The following is a 22,165-nucleotide window of genomic DNA, read 5'->3' as shown; positions in this document are numbered from 1 at the left end:
CCCTGTGCCCCAGCTCCCTGGCTTCTGGGGGCCTGGGGTCCATTGGGGACTAGGCAGGTCCAAAGGCCACAGCCGGATACTGCTTGTTTAGGCTCTGAAGCCTGGGTGACCAGCTCTCCTTGGTCAGGGCTCCAGGGTCCCACTGGCCATCACTGGGCTGCTCAGCCCAGTGTCCTTCCTCCCGGCAGGGCAAGGGGCACTTCCCTGGGAGAGAGAGCAGGTCCTCCTGGCGTCCCTCGGCCCGCCCAGGCCGGAAACCCGGCAGCTGAGCAGATGGCTGGAAGATTTTTCCTCCCACGCCACCCTGTCAGGGGTCGGCGATGGGGGCTGGGCTGCAGGCTTCCTTGTGAGCCGGCCGGGAGCCTCTGGGGGCCTGCCCGGATGTGGGCCCCCACCCTGGCTGGCCAGGGGGAGCCTGCCACTGCCCCATTTGTCCCCAGGGAGGCCTGGGAGGGAGGAAGTTTGTGCCCTGCTCACCGGGAGCTGACTCACAGGGCGCCTGACGGTGGGGGGCGGGAGGGAGGGGAGAGACTGGCCTTGGGGGACCAGGGGACTGGAAATGCGATTGGGGGAGGTAGACATAGAGGACTGGTAAGGAATCTGGCCTTTGAGTGCCAGCTCACAGGAAGGCCCCAGAAAGGGTGATGAATGTGGGGAGAGGCACAGGAGTGGGTGGGTTTTGAGGGCACCACTGATTGGGGTGGGGAGCTTGTTGAGATGCTTCCCCTTGTTAGGGTCCCACCCTTCTCCCCTTCAGCTGAGGCAGTTAACAGGCAGGAGTCACATGCTGGGACTGGGAGGGGGTGGAGTTTAGAAAGGACTGCCCATTCTTGGGGGGATGGTCCCTGTCTTTCCCCACCTCCCCAAGCCTGGCTGGGGTCCGGAGTGTCGGACTGGAGGCGGAGGCAGAGGAAGCGGAGGACATTTCCTGTCTGGCAGACTGTGCTGGGCTGATAAATGTCCCTGAGCACTAGGTGACCCGAGAGAGTGCATCAGGGCCCTGCTGGCAGCCAAGGGCCTAGGGCAGACCCACCTCTCAGCTTCCCTGGGGCCCCAGAACCTTTGTTCCTTACTTCCAATATACTTCGCCACAGCCTTGCCAGCTTGAATGCTGTGAAAGGGCAGCGGCCCGCCTGCCAGGAAGTGTGTGGGAATCCCCCAACTCTCTAGGGCTCCTTGGGCAGCGGGTCTGGGCTCCTGGAGAAAGTGCTGTGGGTGGGAAGGACAGAAATGCTCTGTGTGGTCTGGAGTCAACCTGGAGGCCCCCCTGGAGGAGGTGTCTCAGACGGTTTGAGACTTCCTGCCCAACCATCTGTGAGCTGGGGCCAGGGGTGCTGTGTACCTAGGGGACAGTAGAGGCTAAGAATGGCTCATTTTAACTTCATTTACCACAATTTAAAATATCCTCCTCAAGCCTTGGCAGGTGGAATTCCCACAGTGGGGAAGGGCCTTCTCTGCACCTGGGCCTGATAATTAAAAGGGAAGTGTTAGCTGGCCGAGATTACATTACCCAGGCTGATTGGATGGAGGAGAGTCTGAGAGCCCCGATCTCGGGGCTCGTGGGCCCCACAACTCAGAGCCAGGATTCCCAGCTGTTTAAGAGCCTGATATCTCCCTGACTTGGTAGCGGCTTTAGGGTTCCTTAGCATGGATGTGCCTGAACAGGGGACACAGACAACAGGCTAAGACTTCAGCCAGTGGACACAGTTGTTCTGAACTCGAGATCCTGGAGGCAGACTCATCCCTATCCTGACCCCAGGATGGCCATGGACGAAGCTGTCATCATCTCTGTGTGTTGGCTGTGGGGATTTGGGGGAATCCTGGAGCCCTCCCCCACAACTGGGAACTCCCTGTCTCAGAAGAGTAGGCTGAGCAGGTGTGTGGGGGCCCCTGTGTGGAAACTGTTCATCCCTCTGGCTGCCCAGGCTCCCAGATGCTCATGGGAACCCCCAGGTGATTAATAATTGCTTTTTGCCAAGAGCTTTTTAGCCCCTGATCCCAAGGTTGGCATGATCTGATCAGTTGCTTGTCCTCCATGCCTGGCACATAGTAAGTGCACAATAAACGGCTACCACCTGGGCTGAGGCCCAAGAAGGAGACCACCTTCCTGTGGCCTGGCTACCCACAGGGCCAGGAAACCTCCCCAGCACCGCCCCCTCCCTGGTTAGGGCCACAGCTGAGTGCTCCAGCTGGCCATTTCCTGACTGGAGCAGCCGCTTCTCCCCTGAGAAGGCCTTTTGTTCAGTTCCCGTGATGCCCCCTCCCAGCCCAGCCCAGCCGGCCAGACTCTCCCTGTGGCTTCTCGTGGCAGGCAGGCCTGACCTTCTCTGGAACTGGCACCTTTATTTTCTAGCAATAATGGGAATAAAATGGTAAAAGCCACTTGTTTCTTGAGCCCTGTGCCAAGCACCCCACAGACTCCAGTCCCTAGAATACCCCTAGCGAATGCCAAGAGAACAGCAGCCCATTTTACAGATGGGGACACTGAAGCTCAGAGAGAGAAGCCCCTCTTCTGCATCACCCGGCGAGGAGGTGACCTCAGGTTTGAATGGTAGCTCCACAACGGAGAGGTCAGCTGGGGTGGGGTGGGGGGGCAATCTCCATGGGTTTCGTACTGCCTTTTCTATCAGTCCTTCTGGGTCAGGAGCATGACTCTAAAGTGTGCGGTTTGGCACCCACCTCAACCGCAGGGGTTCATTAATTCATACAGCTGGTATTTCTAGAGTAGCTCCCCTAGCCAGGCCCTGGGAGTGGGCAGGAATGGAGGGCCTCTCAGTCCGCTGGGCGCACAGCCCTGGGTTCTAATCCCAGCTCTGCCCCTCACTCCCTGTGACCCCGGCAAGCCACTCCTCTAACACCTCGTTTTCTCAACTATAAAATGGGCATAATGTTGGGACTCCCCCTCCAAAGGGGAATAAACAAGTGATAAATGCAAAGTGTTTGGAACAGAACAGGGCACATAGACAGCATGAACTAGTACTCTTTTTAAAATAAAAAAGAAAAAATATATAAAGTGATAGATTTCAGAGAGGAAGGGAGAGGGAGAGAGAGAAACATCAATGATGAGAGAGAATCATTGATTGGCTTTCTCCTGCACGCCCCCTACTCGGGACTGAGCCCCGCAACCTGGGCATGTGCCCTGACTGGGAATGGAACCTGTGACCTCCTGGTTCATAGGTCGATGCCCAACCACTGAGCCATGCCGGCCAGGCTAGTACCCTTTCTTATTTTATTTTTTTAAATTTTCACCCTGTGGCTATTTTTCTGACCACCTGGTGGGTTGGAGACTTGGACAGGGGAACTGAATGAGACCTTTACTCATTCCTTCAGTAACATTCACTAGCAAGTGAGTCTTCTTCATGGTGTGCATTTGGGCACCTACAGGGCATTTCGGTGCAAGGGTTTCATCCTTAGCTGTGGGACCGCTCTGTGTGTTGTTTCTCCATCTATAAAATGGGAGCAGTTATTGGCCCTACCTCCAAGTATTGTCATGAAGCTTGGGAGAGTTAATGTCTTGCAAGGGTAGTTAGAAAAATGTGTGAGGTATAGCAAGGGCTCAGTACACGCCACGCTTATGGAGAAATTGGAATGGGGGCCATGGCAGGGACGGAGCTTGGAGTGGACACAACTGCAGGGTTTGGCCCTGCAGTTGGACTTTGAAACTGACATGCAGGGGTGGACAGGGACAGGTGTTCCAGGCAAAGGGACAGGCAGACAAGCCCAGTGTTCACGGGAGGGTTGGGCCATTGGTGGGTGCTGGCCGCCATGCGTCTACCAGAAGAGCCAGAGGTTGCCAATTCACCTGAACTTTTGCATTCATTCATTCATCAACAGGCATTTATTGAGCTCCTTCCTATGCTAGGAACTGGGCATAGAACGGGGAGCTCCTGGCCTCGTTGAGCTGAGTTTGATGAGCTAAATAATCATCACTGTTAAGTATGTACCAGACAAGGTCAGGATGTGACTGGGGGGTGGGCTTAGGAAAGTCTTCTCTTGTGTGAGATTGAAGGCAGACTGAGAGCAGGCAGGACAGAGGCGGCATGAATGCATCACCCAGAGGCAGCTGGGGCAAGTGGGGAAGATCCCACAGGGTCCGTAGGTGGGGCAGGAACTTGGGTCTGGCACCTGAGAGCTCTGGTTCCCCCAAACTGTGAAGACAGTACCTGCCTTACATGTGTCAAGGCATGGATGTGGGGTATACAGGGGCAAACCCTCCCCCTTCAGCCACAGGGCTTGTATTCTTGGCAGTGTGGTGACCAAGGGCACATGTGGCTCCTTTCCCCTCCCTCTGCCTGGCTGCTTTTACTGATTACCTACTATGTGCAAAGAGCTTAATGTGTGTAGGTGCCCAGGACACTGTGATGTGCAAAAACTTCAACTTGTGCCCAGCACCCTCCCAGCTGGGGTGTCCTGCTTGATCAGCTCCAGGGTCACCACCGGGGCCTGGAGATGGTGGGGTGCAAGAAACCCATTTTTGGGTTCCAATCTCCATGTGACATTTGAGTCCCGTTTTCAAGGATTCTTTAAAATCACCTTATGTGGTCGATACCATACTGCTCCCAGTGTGACAGACTCCAAAGAATCAGGTGTCAGAGGCCACACAACCAATACATATGTGTGTATGTATGTGCTTGTGTATGTGTGTGAGCACGGGTGTGTAAAGTAGCCCCAGGAAAACAGGCATTTCTGTCTGGTTTACTGTTGTATCCCCAAGGCCTACCACATAGTAGGCCCTCAATAATACTTTTTTGGGGAGGTGACTGAGCAGCCATGATTATGTGTCCCCAGTGGGCACCTGAGCCCAGCCTAGTTTAGTTGGAAGGAAGGCCAGTCCTAATGGTAACTAGAGAGCTCCAGGGTTCAGCACCTTGGACAGCAGAGGGTTGGGGGGCTTCTGCCCTTTGATGCCGAGGTGCCTGGGGAAGGACCTAAGAGGTGGAATGGAAGGGAGCCCCAGCTGGGATGGGTGGGCAAGGGTTGGCTGTCTTGACATTCCTCCATCAGAGCAGGAAATATTTTTGCACCTCTTGTGAGTCTAGTCCAGCGGTTCTCAACCTGTGGGTTGCGACCCCTTTGGCGGTTGAACGACCCTTTCACAGGGGTCACCTAAGACCATCCTGCATATCAGATATTTACATTACGATTCATAACAGTAGCAACATTACAGTTATGAAGTAGCAACGAAAATAATTTTATGGTTGGGTCACAACATGAGGAACTGTATTTAAAGGGCCAGAAGGTTAAGAACCTCTGGACTCTAGTCCATTTATCCCTTTTTTTAATATTTGTTTTTATTGGCAATAATACACTCTGACTGTAACATTTAAATAATAATAAAAGCATCCAACCCTTATTAAGCTTTTCTTAGTTTCTGAGACCTTTACATTAATTAACTCAATCCTCATAACACTCCTATGAGATAGGTATAATCATGGTCCCCATTTTACAGGTGAGGAAACTAAGGCAGAAATCAAAGAACTCACCCAAGGTCACACAACTAGTAAGTGGTGGAGCTGGAATTTGAACCCAGGCTCTGTGTTCTCCTTTTTTTTTTTTTTTTTTTAACAGGAGAAAATCAAAGGTTGAATTCATGCTCATGGGGAATTCACATAAGCATGAAGTTCCAAAGACAGTGAGACAACATTGGATATATAAGACATTTTTTGACAAAGGAAAAGGGAGGTGGGTATTGTATCTCATAAGTGAGAAGGGGTGATTTACAGATAGTTAGGAAGAGCCAGAAGTAACTGGCAGGAAAAGTCTTGCTAGGCAACTCAGAAACAACTGCATACAGGGTACCTAGCGAACAGTCTGTGTTCTTAACCGTATTCCTAGAGACAAGTAGTAAGTCTTCCTTCGGTACTTTCCCCTGCTCCCCAGTTCTTGTTGCTCCCAGAGGTCCCCACTGTTTCTGGGTGGGTTTGTTCCAGCCACACCTTTCTTGCCCACCACCCACATTTATGTACCCACAGAAATGGGCAGTTGGGTTTTGTGTGTATGTAAACAGGATCGCAGTTTGTATTTTTCTGTGGTTTGCTTTGCTTGCTTCCTGGTGTACCTGGGAGATGTCTCCTAGGTGGTGGTGCGGATCTCCCACGTCCTTTCCCACTGATGCAGAATATTCCAGCCTGCTGGGGTCACCCACTCTCTGACTGATGGGCGTATAGGTTGTGACAATTAAAAAAATCTGAGATGTTCTAAGTTAAAATTACAACAATCGGAGAGTGAAAGAGAGCAGTTACAGCTGTGGGCCAGCTCTGACGAAAGACTGCTCACATTCATTCCTGTGTAACTGCTGAAATTTAGGATTAATTTCCAAGTGGCTATTTCCGTGATTATTGAACCCCAGGCGCCTCAGCTTCTAATTTACACATGAAGTTTCTAATCTGCTACCTGCAGGAGCAAACCCTTCTCCCCGTGGGTGTGGGTGGGGGTGTTTGCATCAGTTTCCCCACGCCCTCTGGCTATAGCTAATGTAAATCCTTTCCGATGGATTTTACCCTCCCCCCCCCCCCCCCCAACACACACAGTTGATTATAAAAACTTGCAAAACTCGGGGCTCAGGACATTTGTCTTTCCTACCATCCGGCCTAATTAGCCCTTTCTTTTAAAAAGACTTTCAGCCGCGGGAGCTAACCTTTTGTGTGACTCTGGGCCGCGTGGCTCAGTGGTTGAGGGTGGACCTGTGAACCAGGAAGTCACAGGCTGATCCCGTGTGGGGCTCGATTTTTGACGTCGGTCCTGGTGAATGACCAGCCGCTGGTGGGGGCTTCAGTGGTGCATCCTCACCCGTCTGCTCACTCCTTGTTGCCTCTCCCACTGTGTCTTTCAGCCTGGCCACTCCACCTCCGTCACCGCCATGAACGGGCCCACCCTGCAGCCCTCCTCCGCGCCCTCCGCCTCCTCGTCCGCACCCGCGGCCCCGGCCCCGCGGGGCTGGAGCGAGTTCTGCGAGCTGCACGCGGTGGCCACGGCCCGGGAGCTGGCCCGGCAGTACTGGCTCTTCGTCCGCGAGCACCCGCAGCACGCGCCGCTGCGCGCCGAGCTCGTGTCGCTGCAGTTCACCGACCTCTTCCAGCTCTACTTCTGCCGCGAGGTGCGCCAGGGCCGGGCGCCGGGGCCACCCGCTCGTGACTACCGGGAGGCGGGCCGCGGGCCCCCGGCCAAGGCCGAAGTGCCTCCGGCCGAGCCCGACCCAGGCCCCGCCGCCCCTGCCCTGCCCAAGGCCCGCAGCTCGGAGGAACTGGCCCCGCCGCGGCCGCCAGCGCCCTGCGCCTTCCAGCACCTGCGCCATAGTCTTCGCCACATCATCCGCCGCCGCTCGGCTGGGGAGCTGCCAGCGGCCGGGGCCGCAGGGGAGACCCGGGCCAAGTCCAGCCTGGCCCGGAAGCTCCTGCCCTGGAGCCTGGCCCGGGAGCCGCCGCCTGAGGTCCTCAAGGAGGCCGTGCTGCGCTACAGCCTGGCCGACGAGGCCTCCATGGACAGCGGGGCGCGCTGGCAGCGCGGGCGGCTGGCCCTGCGCGCCCGAGGCCCCGGCGGCGTGGACCGCGTGCTGGAGCTCTTCGACCCGCCCAAGGTAGGCACTGCGCACGCGCGGCGGCTCCGGCGTCAGGGCGCCAGGGGAGGGCGGGGCCTGTTTCCCGCTGCGGCGCCACGCGAGGGAAGTACTGCCGATGCGAGGGAAGTTCCCTAAACCTTTTCAACACGGAGTCTTTTCTGAGAAGCACTGGGTGTGCCTTCGCCACAGCGAATTGTGAGAAATAAGGCGAGCCCCCCACGCAGGGGTCCTGGTAGGACACAAGGCGCACCGGAGCCAGGCAGCAAGGCAGCACCCTGACTTGTGCAGGAGGGTGCGGCCCGCAGAGCCTGGTGCCACGCGGGGGCCCGGCCCTCGTTCTCCAGAAGCTTGAGGCGCGCAGACGGGCTAATTGGCAGGAGGGGTTGACATTTGCTGTTTCAAAATGGCGGCCAGGGTGAGCTGTGAGTCACGCGGGCCAAAATGGCCGCCGCCTAAACTCCCTTCTTTGACAGAAAAGATGGTTTATTCTCCCATAAGGAACCCACACTGGTCATTACTGTTCAGGAAGCTTTGAGGTGTCTTTGGATTTTGCTCTTTTTCCCCTAATGTGCCGTTTCTGCTCCAGCATCTTGTGTGAGTGTATTAGATCCGCCCGTTAGGCCTCCTTGGGTCCTCCTGGCTGTGACAGTTTCTCTTGTTTTTTGATGACCTCTCGGGTTTTGAGGAGCACCAGGGAGGGGCTTTGTGGAATGTCCAGGGACACCATATCGGCACCCAGGCTGTGGCAGGTTAGTGCCGGGCCCTTGAAGACCCTGCCCCAGCGGGGGCTCCTGGTTGAGCCTCGACCTTTGAACCAGGAGGTCACAGTTCAGTTCCCGTCAGGGCACAGGCCGGTGTTGCAGGCTCGATCCCCAGTGTGGGCCGTGCAGGAGGCAGCCAACCAGTGATTCTCTCTCATCATAGATGTTTCTCTCTCTTTCCCTCTTCCTTCCTCTCTGAAAGCAATAAAAATATATTTTTTGAAAAAGTCCGTGACACAAACTGACTATGACAAATAGGTTTTCTAGGGGTTCAAAACCATCATGGAATTCCTTTGCACCCCCATGCTTTGTGGATGTCTTGTTTTCCTTCAGGTTTTAACAGTTGTGCCTTTTCCCTTTGTAACCAACTGAATTCCACCTGTGCAGTACGGCTGCAGGTCCACCTCCCGCACTCCTGTGCCGTCTCTGACTTCGGTGTATCAAGTTGATGGGATCCCACGGCTTTCACTAATTCCGTTCTCTCCGTGGTCCTATTTGGTGCTAGGAACTTGCTGAGGGAGCAAAGTAGACCTGATCCTCGCCTCCAGGGTCACAGGCTAGGTCAGGAGACTGACTGTTATTCATTTGTTCAACAGACATTTATTTATTGAGCACCTCTATGTATCAGGCACATGCTGGGTACAGGGGGAACTGGCAGGTGGTGGAGGCTATTAAAGGAATAAACTGCAAGAGAGCATGAATTATAAATACACTAGTGGCCCAGTGCATGAATTTTTGCACATTGAAAGGAAATTAATTAGAAGAAATACTTTAATAGCGCTATTCACCCTTTCTGTATAATAGAAGTTTCAACCAAATTCACGATCGACAAGGACAGATGGAAACACACACGTGCGATTGGCCCCAGCGAGAGCTTTATATGTATCACTCATGCGGGAGTCAACTTAGCTGTTTCTATATATAGAATAAACTTGCTTAATTAGACCTGCTTTCTGCTAAACTTTTTCCAGCCCAGTGAGGCACCCCAACTTCTCTTTCAGGTAATTGTCAGCAACACAGCAGTAAATATCACAAAGCAGATTATTATCGTAGGTCACACAGGGAGAACAAAGGGTAAAATATTTAACTGCAGCAGCGTTTGACTCTATTCTGCGCAGTGAGAAAACCTGAAGTCATTTTCAAGGTCCACCATTTCTTCTTTTCAGTCAGGTCAAGTTTCTAAGCTTTCTAAATCTCCGTTTTCTGGCTAATGAAAAGAAAATAGGGTTCCACCTGGTCTCCTATCTACCTACTCCGGGACTTCTGCACGGGAAAACGCTTCATAGACATTTGGTTAAAATGTGAAATGTTTGCACCTGGCTATAAAGCAAGTTGTGTTCCTGGGCTGAAGAAACTGTAAGGAGGCCAGTCGCTAGGGAGAGGAAGCCGGGCATTGCTACGTGATGTCATTACCTGGCGCCCACAGCAACCATTTCCGGGCTGGGCATTGGGCTGCATTTTGTGCCATGGGGTCTTGGCAGTGTTGGCTATGATTTGTTGGTGTGTCACACCAGGGTGGTGGCAGAGCCTGTGTCCCCCTTGGGGGAAGCTGAGTGTTGCTTCGTGGGCACCATGTCCGCAGTTCTGTTTCTCTGCGCGCATCACGGCAGCTCCTGCGTTGAGCGTCTGCCTCCTGGTGGTCATTGCGCATCATAGTGACCGGTCAGATGGTCAGATACTTAGCATATTAGCTTTTTTTATATATGGATACTGTGTCCTAGAGGCAGAGCAGTGAGGATAACAGAGGGGCCCTAATTTGGCGGTTGGGATGGGGTGTGGTCAAAGAATCCTCAAGTGTGGGATGTACACCTGAAACTCTTAGTGTGTGATTGTGTCTCCCTCAGTCAGTAACCCACCCACACAGACTCCTGCCCCATGGACTACATTTCTCTGTTCTTGAACTTCATGTGAATGGAATCACACGGTATACTGCCTTTTATGTCTGGCTTCTTTGCTCAGCATAATGTTTTAGAGATTGTCCATGTTCTCCACGGGTTGTTTCTTTTCACCGCCGAGGGGCATTTCGTTGTGGGTGCACCCCATTAGTTACCCATTCGCCCATTCATGGATATTTGGGACTTTTACGAAGAATGCTGTTGTAAAAGTTTAGGTAGCTCTTTGTGTGGACAAATGCTTCCATTTCTCTGGTAGAGTCCTAGAAGGGGGCTTGCCAGGTCACACAGTAAGTGTGGGTTTAACTTGGTAAGAAAATTTTAAACTTTTCCAAAGTGGCTGCACGATTGTGAGTTTCATATCAGCCCTTCTAATGTACTGGCGTCTCTCACTGCGGCTTTTATTTGCCTTTTCCTGATGACTCGGAGGTTAAGCACCTTTTCATGTTCAGTGGACATTGGATTGGACTCGTGAAGCACGTTTTTTTGTTTTTAAAAAAATATATATTTCTATTGATTTCAGAGAGAAAGGGAGAGGGAGAGAGAGAGTTAGAAACATCAATGATGAGAGAATCATTGATTGGCTGCCTCCTGCACTCCCCCCACTGGGGATCGAGCCCACAACCCAGGCATGTGCCCTGACCCAGAATCCAACCTGGGACCCTTCAGTCCACAGGCAGATGCTCTATCCACTGAGCCAAACCGGTTAGGGCTAGTGAAGCACGTTTTGATTGAGTTGTCTGTCTTATTGATTTGTAAGAGTTTTTATATATTCTGGATACACTTCCTTTGTATTGTAAATATCATCTCCACTCTGTGGGTTGGTTGCCTTTTTTTTCTTTCTTTATTGATTAAGGTATTACATGTGTCCTTATCCCCACATTCTCCCCTTCCCCCCCTCCGCCTGTCCCCGCTCATGACCTCACCCCCCCCTGGTCTCTGTGTCCATTGGTTAGGCCTATATGCATGCATACAAGTCCTTCGGTTGATCTCTCCCCCTTACTCCCACCCTCCCTTGCCTTCACTCTGAGGTTTGATGGTCTGATCGATGCTTCTGTCTCTGGATCTGTTTTTGTTCATCAGTTTATGTTGTTCATTACATTTCACAAGTGAGTGAGATCATATGATATTTACCTTTCCCTGACTGACTTATTTTGCTTAGCATAATGCTCTCCAGGTCCATCCATGCTGTTGCAAATGGTAGGAGTTAGTTCTTTTTTACAGCAGCATAGTATTCCATTGTGTAGATGTACCACAGTTTTCTAATCCACTCATCTGTTGATGGGCACTTAAGCTGTTTCCAAATCTTAGCTATGGTGAATTGTGCTGCTATGAACATAGGGGTGCATATATCCTTTCTGATTGGTGTTTCTGGTTTCTTGGGATACATTCCTAGAAGTGGGATTACTGAGTCAAAGGGAAGTTCCATTTTTAGTTTTTTGAGGAAACTCCATACTGTTCCCCACAGTGGCTGCACCAGTCTGCATTCCCACCAGCAGTGCACGAGGGTTCCTTTTTCTCCACATGCTCGCCAGCACGTTGTTTGTTGATGATAGTCATTCTGACAGGTATGAGGTGGTACCTCATTGTCATTCTGATTTGCATCTCTCAGATGATTAGTGACTTTGAGCATGTTTTCATGTCTCTTGGCTTTCTGAGTGTCCTCTTTCGAAAAGTATCTATTTAGGTTCCTTGCCCATTTTTTGATTGGGTGTTTATCTTCCCTTTGTTAAGTTGTATGAATGATTGCCTTTTTACTTCTTTAGTGAAACTGTCTCATGAATAGAAGTTCTTAATTTTAATGTAGTCCAGTTTATCAATTGCTTTCTTTTATGGTTAATGATTTTTGTGTTCTGTTTATATTTTATTAAAAAATATTTTTGCCCTGACTGGTTTGGCTCAGTGGATGGAGCGTCGGCCTGCGGACTGAGGGGTCCCGGGTTCGATTCCGGTCGGGGGCATGTGCCTTGGTTGCGGGCACAACCCCAGGGGGGGATGTGCAGGAGGCAGCTGATCGGTGTTTCTCTCTCATCGATGTTTCAAACTCTCTATCTCTCTCCCTTCCTCTCTGTAAAAAATCAATGAAATGTATTGGAAAAAAAAAAAAAATATTTTTATTGCCCTAACTGGTTTGGCTCAGTGGATAGAGCGTCGGCCTGCGGACTCAAGGGTCCCAGGTTCGATTCCGGTCAAGGGCATGTACCTTGGTTGCAGGCACATCCCCAGTAGGGAGTGTGGAGGAGGCAGCTGATCGATGCTTCTCTCTCATCGATGTTTCTAACTCTCTATCCCTCTCCCTTCCTCTCTGTAAAAAAAAAAAAATCAATGAAATATATTTAAAAAATATATTTTTATTGACTTCAGAGAGGAAGGGAGAGAGAGAGAGAGAGCGTGCGATATCAATAACAAGAGGGAATTATTGATTGGCTGCCTCCTGCACACCCCCTATTGGGGATCGAGCCCAAAACCTGGGCCGATGCTCTATCCACGGAGCCAAACCAGCCAGGGCTTTGTGCCCTCTTTAAGAAACCTTTGCTACTCAGGTCATGAAGCTCTTTCTTGTTTTGTCTTCTAGAAGCTTATGGTGTGGGCCTCCTTCCCCATTTTGTACCACGATCCATCTCACATTAGTTCGGCATTAGGTGTGAAGTGGGGGGTCATAATTCTTCCTGTTCCAGTGCTATTTGCTGAAGTGCTGCTTTTATCCTAAGCCCACTGTCCCTCTGTGGACTCTTCTGTCCATCAGCCAGCGTGTCTGCCCTCATGCCAACACCACAGTCTAATTACCAAAGTTTCACAGTGCATCTTGAGAAGGTGACTTTGGACTGAGATGTTAATCCTGAGTTAAGAATCTCTGGGTGTTCCCGCAGAGAGAACAGCATGGGCAAAGCCCTGACATGGGAAAGTGTTTCACACGTTTTGAAGAAAGAATACAGACAAGGCCAGTTTGGGGGAGCAAAGAGGGAAGATGGGGCATGGGAGAGTGTGTGAGGGCAGAGGCAACCATGAGGAGTAAGCATTTTATTCCAAACATAGCCTGAAGCTGTCGGAAAAACACAAGTGCAGATAAAAAAAACTTTGTTTTCTCATCACTTTTAAAGTCTCGAGGCTGTGACACCACGAAGTGCAAATAACGGCCAAACACATCTTATCTGCATGATAGCGTGGGCTTCCCTATACAACTTCACTTTAAAAAACTGCCGCTTAAAACAAACCTTGTGGAAAGCCAGGTGTCAGGAGTCCAGAGAACCCGGGTTGGAAAAATGAATTAGCTCTTTCCCAGCTCGGAGGCCTCAGGCAAGTGACGTCACCTTCCTGAGCCTCAGTTTCCTCCCCTGTACAAGGGGCCTATTCATAGTTCCGGCATCGTGGGGCTCATGTGTTTAACTGGGAAGCGCATCTGCTGAGCGCCTGGCACAGGGAAACACGCAGTGTTACCCGCCCTTCGTGTTGTTGTTATGGTTGTCATGGTATTGACTCTCTGGCTGAGAACACAGATTTATCTCCAGTGCTGATTTGGGTCCCTGTCAAGGCTCCTGTTCTTGGGAGCCCTGAGGTGGGGCCCCAGTCTGAGTCCTCAGGGCTCAACAGTGGTGGTGGAGAAGCTGGACCTGGGGGAGAGTAGCGAGGTCCCAGGCTGCCCTGGGCACAAAGGGAGCAGTCCTGGTGGGGTCTCCCTGTCTTCCCTTCTCCCCGACCCCCACCCCTGCAGAGAAGGCCCAGAAGGCTTCTTTTTTTTAAAATATATTTTATTGATTTTTTACAGAGAGGAAGGGAGAGAGATAGAGAGTTAGAAACATCGATGAGAGAGAAACATCAATCAGCTGCCTCCTGCACATCTCCTACTGGGGATGTGCCCGCAACCCAGGTACATGCCCTTGACCGGAATCGAACCTGGGACCTTTCAGTCCGCAGGCCGATGCTCTATCCACTGAACCAAACCGGTTTCGGTGCAGAAGGCTTCTGACAGCTCATGGGAGTTGGGTCCCAGCTCCACCTCTGACCAGCTGTGTGACCCTGGGCCTTGTCACTTCCCCACTCAGAGCCTCAGTTTACTCCTCTGTAAAGTAGGGCCATTCTGAGGGCTGGGTGGGAGGGAGCTCCTTGTCACTGGGGTGTGTGAGGGGAGGCCATGGCCTGCAGGAGGTTGGAGGAGACATCTGTGGCTATTTCCCTAAGTCCAAAGAGGGCTCAAGAAGTCACTGTGTTCTCTGGCTTCAGTGGCAGCCCTGCAGATGGATGGGAGGTGGGGCAACCCTCCCTCCACTGTACACTGGCCCTCAGGAGGAGCCCAGGGATTGCTTCCACTAGAAGGTGGTCATTGAAGGCCCCTCAGAGGAGGTGACCTCTGAGATGAAATCAAGTGACAGTCTTGACAGATCTGGGTAAGAGTCCCAGGCTGAGGAAAGGGCGAGTGCAAAGGCCCTGGGGTGGGCAGGGACCAGGAGTCTTTGAGGAACAACCAGGCAGCCAGGGCTGGAGTGGAGGGAGCAGGAGGGATGAGGTTGGAAAAGTGATGGGGCTGGATTTTGTGGGGCATGGTGAGCATTTTAGGTTTTACACTAACAGCAGTGGAAGCTTTGGAGGATTTTGGCCCAGAGGGGCTGAGACACTTGCTGGGGCTGCCTGGCAGGAGTGGGCCACGGAACCCTATGGGGCTGCTGGGGTCTTCTGGTGTCAGGCTGGCCATGGGAGAATATGACATGATTCTGCCCCTAGAAGATCCTCCGGTCACCATGTCCACTCTTCCTGTGGCACCTTCCTCTCCTCTGATCCCCCTGATCCCAGGGGGTCCCCACTCCCAAGCCCCCTCCACACTATTGAACCAGCTCCCTCAAGTCAGAGGGTGCAGAGTGCCAGCTCCTGGCCAGGCCTGAGATGCACTACCCCACTCAGCAGTTGAAAGAAAAATAAGAAAGTTGGATTGGTTGCCAATATTTAGAAACACAAAATAGATCACATCAGAACCCAGATTCTTGGTTTCTCTTACAGAATCGGTGGGTCTGGCCGTGCGAGGCAAGCATCACTGCAAGTGGATCCGAGCCTGGCCTCTGCCCAAGCTGAGCAGAGGGAGGCGGTGGGGGTGCCAGGGGAGAGAAGACAAAAGCAGCCACTGGCCAAGGGTGGCTGGCCTTGGGCAGAGACTCCCTGGGACCTGGGGTCCATTTTCAAACGGAACATAACCAGCTGGCCACGGCCTTTGGGGCAGCTCTTTGGGGCCTCAGTTTCCCCATATGCCCAGGCCTCTAGGTTGGCTCAGTTGATCTCAACACCTTGCCAGCCCTGCTGGGTCTGGGGCTGAGCCTCAGTCTCTCACCGGTACAGGGCCTGATGCTGGAGTTCTAGCTCCTGTTGAAAAACACCTTCAGCCAACGTTGACTTGGCACTTACCAGGCGCCTACTAACCCTGCTCCATTTAGCCTCACCGCAGCCCCAGGAGGGAGCCTCTGTGATGACCCTGCTCCACAGAGGGGGCACCTGGTGCCCAGAGAGGGTAGGTGACTTGCCCAAGGTCACTCAGCTCTCCAGATGGGATTGGAACCCAGGCAGTTGGGCTGTACCTGGCGCCCAGCGTGTCTTTAGAGGAGTCACTGTTGGTGGTGGTCTCTACCCAGTGGCCCCATCTAGGAAAGGGCATCTGTTTTGTGTTCTGACCAGGAAAGGCTCCCCGTGCCATCTTGTCCAGAGCCACTGTTTTACATATGGGGACACTGAGGCCCAGAGGAGTGGCCAGTTCCCTCCTCACCCAGTGCATCCTGCCCTTGGTCTTCGCTGCCCAGCCCAGAGAAGCAATAGAAGAAGGAGTTGGGGGCACCTCAAGGGACTCAGCTCACAGCCCTGAGTCCTCCACAAGGAACTGGGCAGGAGTGGGCCAGGCAGTGAGGTCAGAGCCCTTCCCGCTCTGCTCTTTCTGAGCTGGGTGCCTTTGGACAAGTGACGGCCTTGCTGGCTTCAGTTTGCCTCCTCTGTAAAACGGGAATGGCCACAGTGCCTGCCTTCGGGGTTGTGGTCGTGTGGGGGAGGCTGCAGACACACTCTAAGTGCTGACTGGGTGAGTGAGGAACAGCCTGGGGCCCTGTACTGGCGCTGAACACTCCTGGGGCACCTGGCCCTACCTTCACAGAGCACATGGTTCAGCCAGGGAGATAGCCTGGTGGTCTGGGTTTGTGACAAGAGGCGACCCTGGACCCCTCAGCTCCCTGCCTGTGCTTGTGGTCGGCCCAGGAGCAGGCAATCTGTGGGGGTGTGTGGCGGGGCCATGCGGGCAGTAGGTGCTTATGAAAGAAAGCCTGGGTGGTGCGTGGGCTGCCATCTCCCAAGCACCCAACACTCCGCAGGGTGAGGGCCGTACTGAGTCAGCCGCCTCGTGCTCCTGTGATCCTTCAGGCTGGCACTGCCATCGCACCTACTTCACAGGCAAGGAATTGAGGCAGAGGCCCCCGAGGTGTGGACCCTGGGGCCCGAGCCTGGAGCCCAGCCCCCGAGTGTGGGAAAGAGGAAGCAGAAAGAAAGGGACGTCAGTCCGGAGGCCTGGCGGTTTCCTCGAGGCAGGAGTGCGAAGAGGAAGGGGGGCGGGCAGGAAGCCACCACCGCGGGAGGGGCAGCTGCCTGGGCTCCCACAGGCCTGGCTCCTGCTCTGCCCCGGGTGGGAAAGCTGCGTCCTCGCTCTCCATGCCCCACATCACACTGAGGATTGCCGGGGCTGTGTCCTCACCTGGTGCCATGCCCAGCACACCGTCGCGCAGCCACGCTTGGCTGCGGTCCTTGTCGTTATTTTTGACGCGACAGGCACCACATTGACAGCCATGGAATCACCACAAACCCTGTGAGATGGGGAATCTCACAGATCGGGAAGCTGAGGCCCAGAGAAGTAGAGACTTGTCCACGGCCAGAGAGCAGGGGAGCGGCAGAGCCCAGCAAGGCCAGGGGGTTGTGTTTAGGCCCCGAAGCAGGCAGAGAGCCACCCACGTGCCAGCTGCAGTCCCCTGGCTCTTCGTGTTTCAGAGACCAGAGGGGAGACGCCCAGTGGGGAGACAGGAGCTCTAGAGCCAGCGGTCCCCAGCCCCACCTCTCCTAGGAGGCTCCAGGGCAGAAGGCTCCCAGGGTGACAATGAGGGCCTTGCTCTGCCCTGGGACCCACGTGGGCCACTGCCCCTCTCGGAATTGTGAAATGGACGACTATGGGGCTTAATCTGGGCCTCCTTGGGGGAGGGAAGAAGGGGTGCTTGTGGGCAGGACTCCCGTGGGCTCTCCAACCGCATTCACAGCCGCCCCACCTGCCCCTTATTGGGGTTCCGTGTAAGAAAACTGCTTTGCTGCTTAGAAGAAACCCCTGACCACGCTGAAACCGCGGACAGATGGTATCGGCATGCTTCCTTTCAGCTCAAATTCTATGAATCCAGAGACTAGAAAGGGCCCCGCTTCCACAGGGGAGGGCAGGGGACAGTCTTCATTTATCATCATCCCGGGCGCCTCTGGGGCTGTGCCCTGTCCCTCTTGCTCCTGGGCCTGCTGCTGCCGCCAGCTTCTTAGAGGTTGATCTGTTTCTGTTTGTTTGGAGACTGGGTGTTGGGACGAGACCATCACTGTGGCGTCTGGGCTGTGACCTGGCGGCCAGAGAGAGGTTTAGCTGACACCTTGGCCTCTCTGAGTCTGTTTCCCAATCTAGAAAGTGGGATGTCAGTGCTTGTGTTGCTGGGTGATGGAGTCCAGAACAGGCTCAGGGAGGCCTGGCACGGTGTGTCCCCCCGTATTTAGGAAGCGTCCAAACCAGAGCTGGGTCTCGGCCACCCTCCCCAGGCTGGGCAGCCTCCTGGCTGGCCTCACAGTAGCCTGGCCTGGGCACCCGCTGGGCGGGCGCCGCTGGAAATCCCCCACCCACTTCTTTGTGAAGGGAAAGGAAACCAGAATGCAAAGAGAGATCTCTGCCTTCTGAGCGGCCAGCCCTCACCGGTGGGGGGAGCTTCCTCCCCCAGGGCAGGAGGGGCCGCCTCAGCTTCCTTTTTGGGGCCCCACACCCCTTTTTCCTGTGTCCCTCAGAGCCGCGGAGGAGGCCACTGTGCTCCTCAGGCGTGGACCTCAGCGTCCGGAACCAGTGGTGACGGTGCACACGGGCGGACTCTGGGTCCCCCTCACTGTGGCTGGTGCCTGGATCCTCCCATCACAGGCTGAACCTGAATCCGCCTGTGATGAGGGGTGTCCTAGCAGCGGCAAAGAGGGGAACCTTCTGGAACTAGGGGCCCTACTTTGTCTCATCTCAGATCTCCATGTAATCTTGGAATCTAACTTGCCCAGGCTTCCAAGTTTGAGTTCCTAATATTTTTGGTTCTGTTTTTTCAATTAATAAAGCTCATGGAAGAAATTATAGAAAAGTAACTGAAACACCACCCACAACCCTGCTACCCAGAGAGAAGCCGCGTTTCCCTTTGGGTAGATGTCTTCATAATCTTTTTTGCCTTCTGTTTCGTTAACTTGCCCCCCACACTGCAGTTCCTTCGGCCTCTGTGTGCCAGGCCCTGTGTGGGCGCTGGAAATACTGGCGGGAACTTCTGGACAGAAACCCCAGTCCTGGGGGCGCTGACATTTATCTACCTGCTTTTTCTCACTCACGTTTTGATAATTTTTCTGTTTTCTCAAATATTTTTCAAGAATATCTTTTTAAAAATGCTGGTTGCAGAGTATTTCATTTATACAGTTAGGCCATGATACACTTATCTGTTATTATCTGGACTCCTATTTCAATCATGTCTAACTTTTTTGATCAAATAGATAACCCGTGATGAACATCTTGTACTTAAATCGTGGGGTCCATCTCTGATTGTTTCCTTAGGCTGAGTTCCTAGAAGGGGAAGTGCTGGCTGGGAGGCCTCAGGAGGCCTCTGTTGCTCGCATGCTCGCTCGCTCGCTCTCTAAGCTTCACTGAGATACTATTTACATACCATAGACTTAACTGGTTCAGAGTGTGCAGCGGTTTTTAGTATATCTGCAGAGTTGTGCAACTATCACTATGTTCTAATTTTAGAACATTTTCATCATCTCAAAAAGAACCGTGTACCCTACCCGTTAGCCGTCACCCCCAGTCCCAGGCACCCACAAACCTTTCTGTCTCTCGATTTGCCTAGTCAGTTCTTTCCACGTAAAGGGGATCGGATAATAAGTGATCTTCTGTGAATGCTTTCTTTGTAATGTTTCCAAGGCTCACATTTCATTTATCCATTTGTCCCTGGATAGATGTTAGGTGGACACTTGACTGTTATGAGTAGTGCTGCCATGGACATGTGCACAGGCAGAGCTTGGGGTACCACAGGTTCCCTTCTGGACCAAGCGAGCCACAGGCTTTTTTTTTTTTTAACCTTGTAAATTTATTTTTTGGATTTTTTTCTCTCTTTATTGATTAAGGTATTACATATGTGTCCTCCCCCCATTGCCCCCCACCCCCACCCCCTTGCTCATGCCCTCACCCCCCTGGTCTCTGTGTCCATTGGTTAGGCCTATATGCATGCATACAAGTCCTTTGGTTGATCTCTCCCCCTTACCCCCACCCTCCCTTACCTTTCCTCTGAGGTTTGAGGGTCTGATCGATGCTTCTCTGTCTCTGGATCTTTTTTTTTTTTTTTTTTAATATATTTTATTGATTTTTTACAGAGAGGAAGGGAAGAAAGATAGAGAGTTAGAAACATCGATGAAAGAGAAACATCGATCAGCTGCCTCCTGCACATCTCCCACTGGGGATGTGCCTGCAACCCAGGTACATGCCCTTGACCGGAATCGAACCTGGAACCTTTCAGTCCGCAGGCTGATGCTCTATCCACTGAGCCAAACCGGTTTCGGCACTCTGGATCTATTTTTGTTCATCAGTTTATGTTGTTCATTATGTTCCACAAATGAGTGAGATCATGTGATATTTACCTTTCTCTGACTGATTTTGCTTAGAATAATGCTCTCCAGGTCCATCCATGCTGTTGCAAATGGTAAGAATTCCTTCTTTTTTACAGAGCATAGTATTCCATTGTGCAGATGTACCACAGTTTTTTAATCTGCTCATCTCCTGCCACCGGCTTTTTGCTGGAGGAGGGTCTCCTTGCTTTGGGGTGTAAGAAAACGCAGCATCTGTGCAGTGCAGTGAAACGAGGCCTGTGTAAGTTTCTGTGTGGACATGTGCTTTGTTTCTCTGGGGTATGTATCTCCAGAGTGGAGTTGCTGGTTATACGCGAACTCTGAAGAACTAACCAAACTGGTTTTCAAAGCGCTGAGCCGTTTAGTCCTCCCGCCAGCCTTGAGTGAGGGCTCCCATTTCTCCATCTTCTCACCAACACTTGTTATTGTCCCTCTTTTCCTTCCCCCATCCCAGCAGTTGTCGCTTTCTGGTGGCTAATGATGTGGAGCATCTCTTCATGTGCTTGCTGGCCATCTCGAATGCTCGCCACATCTCTTCAAACAGCTTTCCAGAAAGCTTATACCCACATATCTTCTCATCACCAGTGGGGCCAGCACTGGGCGTCCGTCCTGTTGAAAACCTTTGCCAACTTCCAGGTGAAAAGTGGTTATCTTGTCCTTTCTGATTACGAGTGGAATGAGATATGAGATGTAACTCACGTAACATAAAACCTACTATGGCAAAGTGCAGCTCATGGGTTTTTAATACGTGGGCAACATTTCCATCCCCCTGTACCTGTTAGCAGTCATTCCCACTTCCCGTCCCGACCCCCAACCCCTGGCAACCATTACTCCACTTGCTGCCCCTACAGATATTTTTGTCGCTACAGATTTTGACTGTTTTTCTTCTGTTTCTTGGTTGTATGCATTTTTGTGTGGTTTGCAGGCCATTTACTCTGCTGCCTTTCCCTTGTTGATTGGCAAGAACTCTTACGTGACATTAGCCTCTGTCGTGTAGCAGATCTCCCCAGTTTGCCATCTGACTTTTCAGTTTTGATCCTGAGTTTCTTGGCTTATGGAGGCTCTGAAGCCTGGACAGTTATATACAGTGATTTTTTCCTTGATGGTTTCCTTCTCTGCTTTTTCTGCTTAGAAAGGCCTGGGATCTGATAATTACTTAGGTTTTATTTTTCACTTTTAATTATTTAAACCAACTGGTTTTCCTTCTTTGGGTTGGTGTGATTTCCTGTTTGTTTGTTTCTTTATGTCAATGAGAGACTGTGTGTCAAGGCATGTCACATAGTAAGTGCTCACTAAATGCAGGCTTTGGATGGCAACAGGCCATGCCAGGCTGACCTTGGCAAGGTGCCGTGTCGGTGTGGTGGCCGCAGCACTGACCTGGTCAGCTTCTGGGCTCCTGGCTCTCGCCCTCCTTGCTTGTCAGCTCAGCCCCAGGCTCTGCCAGCTCAGCCTTCCTGGCATCCGTCCCGCAGCCCCTCAGGCCCGAGGCCCTCACTGTCACCTCTTCTTCTGAATCATCATTCTTCGAAGGCAGGCGGTGGCCACCATCCAGGGCTGTAGGGGATCTTGGTGGTGACGAGCCCCGCTCCCCTCCAGCACCGCCCCCACCACCACCACTGAGGCCAGTGACAGGGGTTATTTGTTGTTTTTTAACCACAACATTTTCCACCCTCTCAGGCGAGCAGACTGGGGCCCAGCCAGGCTGCAGTCTGGTCTGGCTATGTAGCAGGGCTGGGAGGTGGGTACCCGTTCAGGTCCAACCTCCCAGCTCTGGGACCCCTGGCCCTATGACACCCACCGTGATCCCCACAGACTCCTGAGGGCCCATCTGCTTTCCTGGGTGTGGGATCCACAGAGCCTGGGGAGAGCAGGTTTGATGCTGGGTGCTCCCCTCCCTGCTCAGGGGCCTGGGCCCATGGCATGGCCTCTCAGAGTCAGGCTTCCCCTTCTGTCTGGAGGGCTGACCTCAGCCCAGCCCTCATGGCTGCAGTGTCCCTGCAACTGAGGTGGCCACGGTGGCAGCAGGAGAGGAAGGCATAGCCTGGGTAAAGGTGTGG

At 52.7% G+C, this 22,165-nt stretch overlaps 1 protein-coding gene across 2 annotated transcripts in view; it reads left to right on the top strand.

Moving 5' to 3' along the window:
* The window catches only part of SH2B3 (SH2B adaptor protein 3), a 35,691-nt gene that overhangs the window by 3,525 nt on the left and 10,001 nt on the right, over nt 1-22,165 (top strand). For both annotated transcript variants that reach the window (XM_070399301.1, XM_070399300.1), the window contains exon 2: nt 6,833-7,576. In XM_070399301.1, the coding sequence (XP_070255402.1) occupies nt 6,860-7,576 (717 nt within the window). In that variant the 5' untranslated portion in view covers nt 6,833-6,859. The remainder of the gene's footprint in view (nt 1-6,832; nt 7,577-22,165) is intronic.

Source organism: Myotis yumanensis, unplaced genomic scaffold, assembly GCF_028538775.1.
Source record: "Myotis yumanensis isolate MYYU_CA2020_CCGP unplaced genomic scaffold, mMyoYum1.0.hap1 SCAF_19, whole genome shotgun sequence".
NCBI lineage: Eukaryota > Metazoa > Chordata > Mammalia > Chiroptera > Vespertilionidae > Myotis > Myotis yumanensis.
Note: the sequence above shows the minus strand (reverse complement) of the source record. Positions and strands in the feature narration are given on the sequence as shown.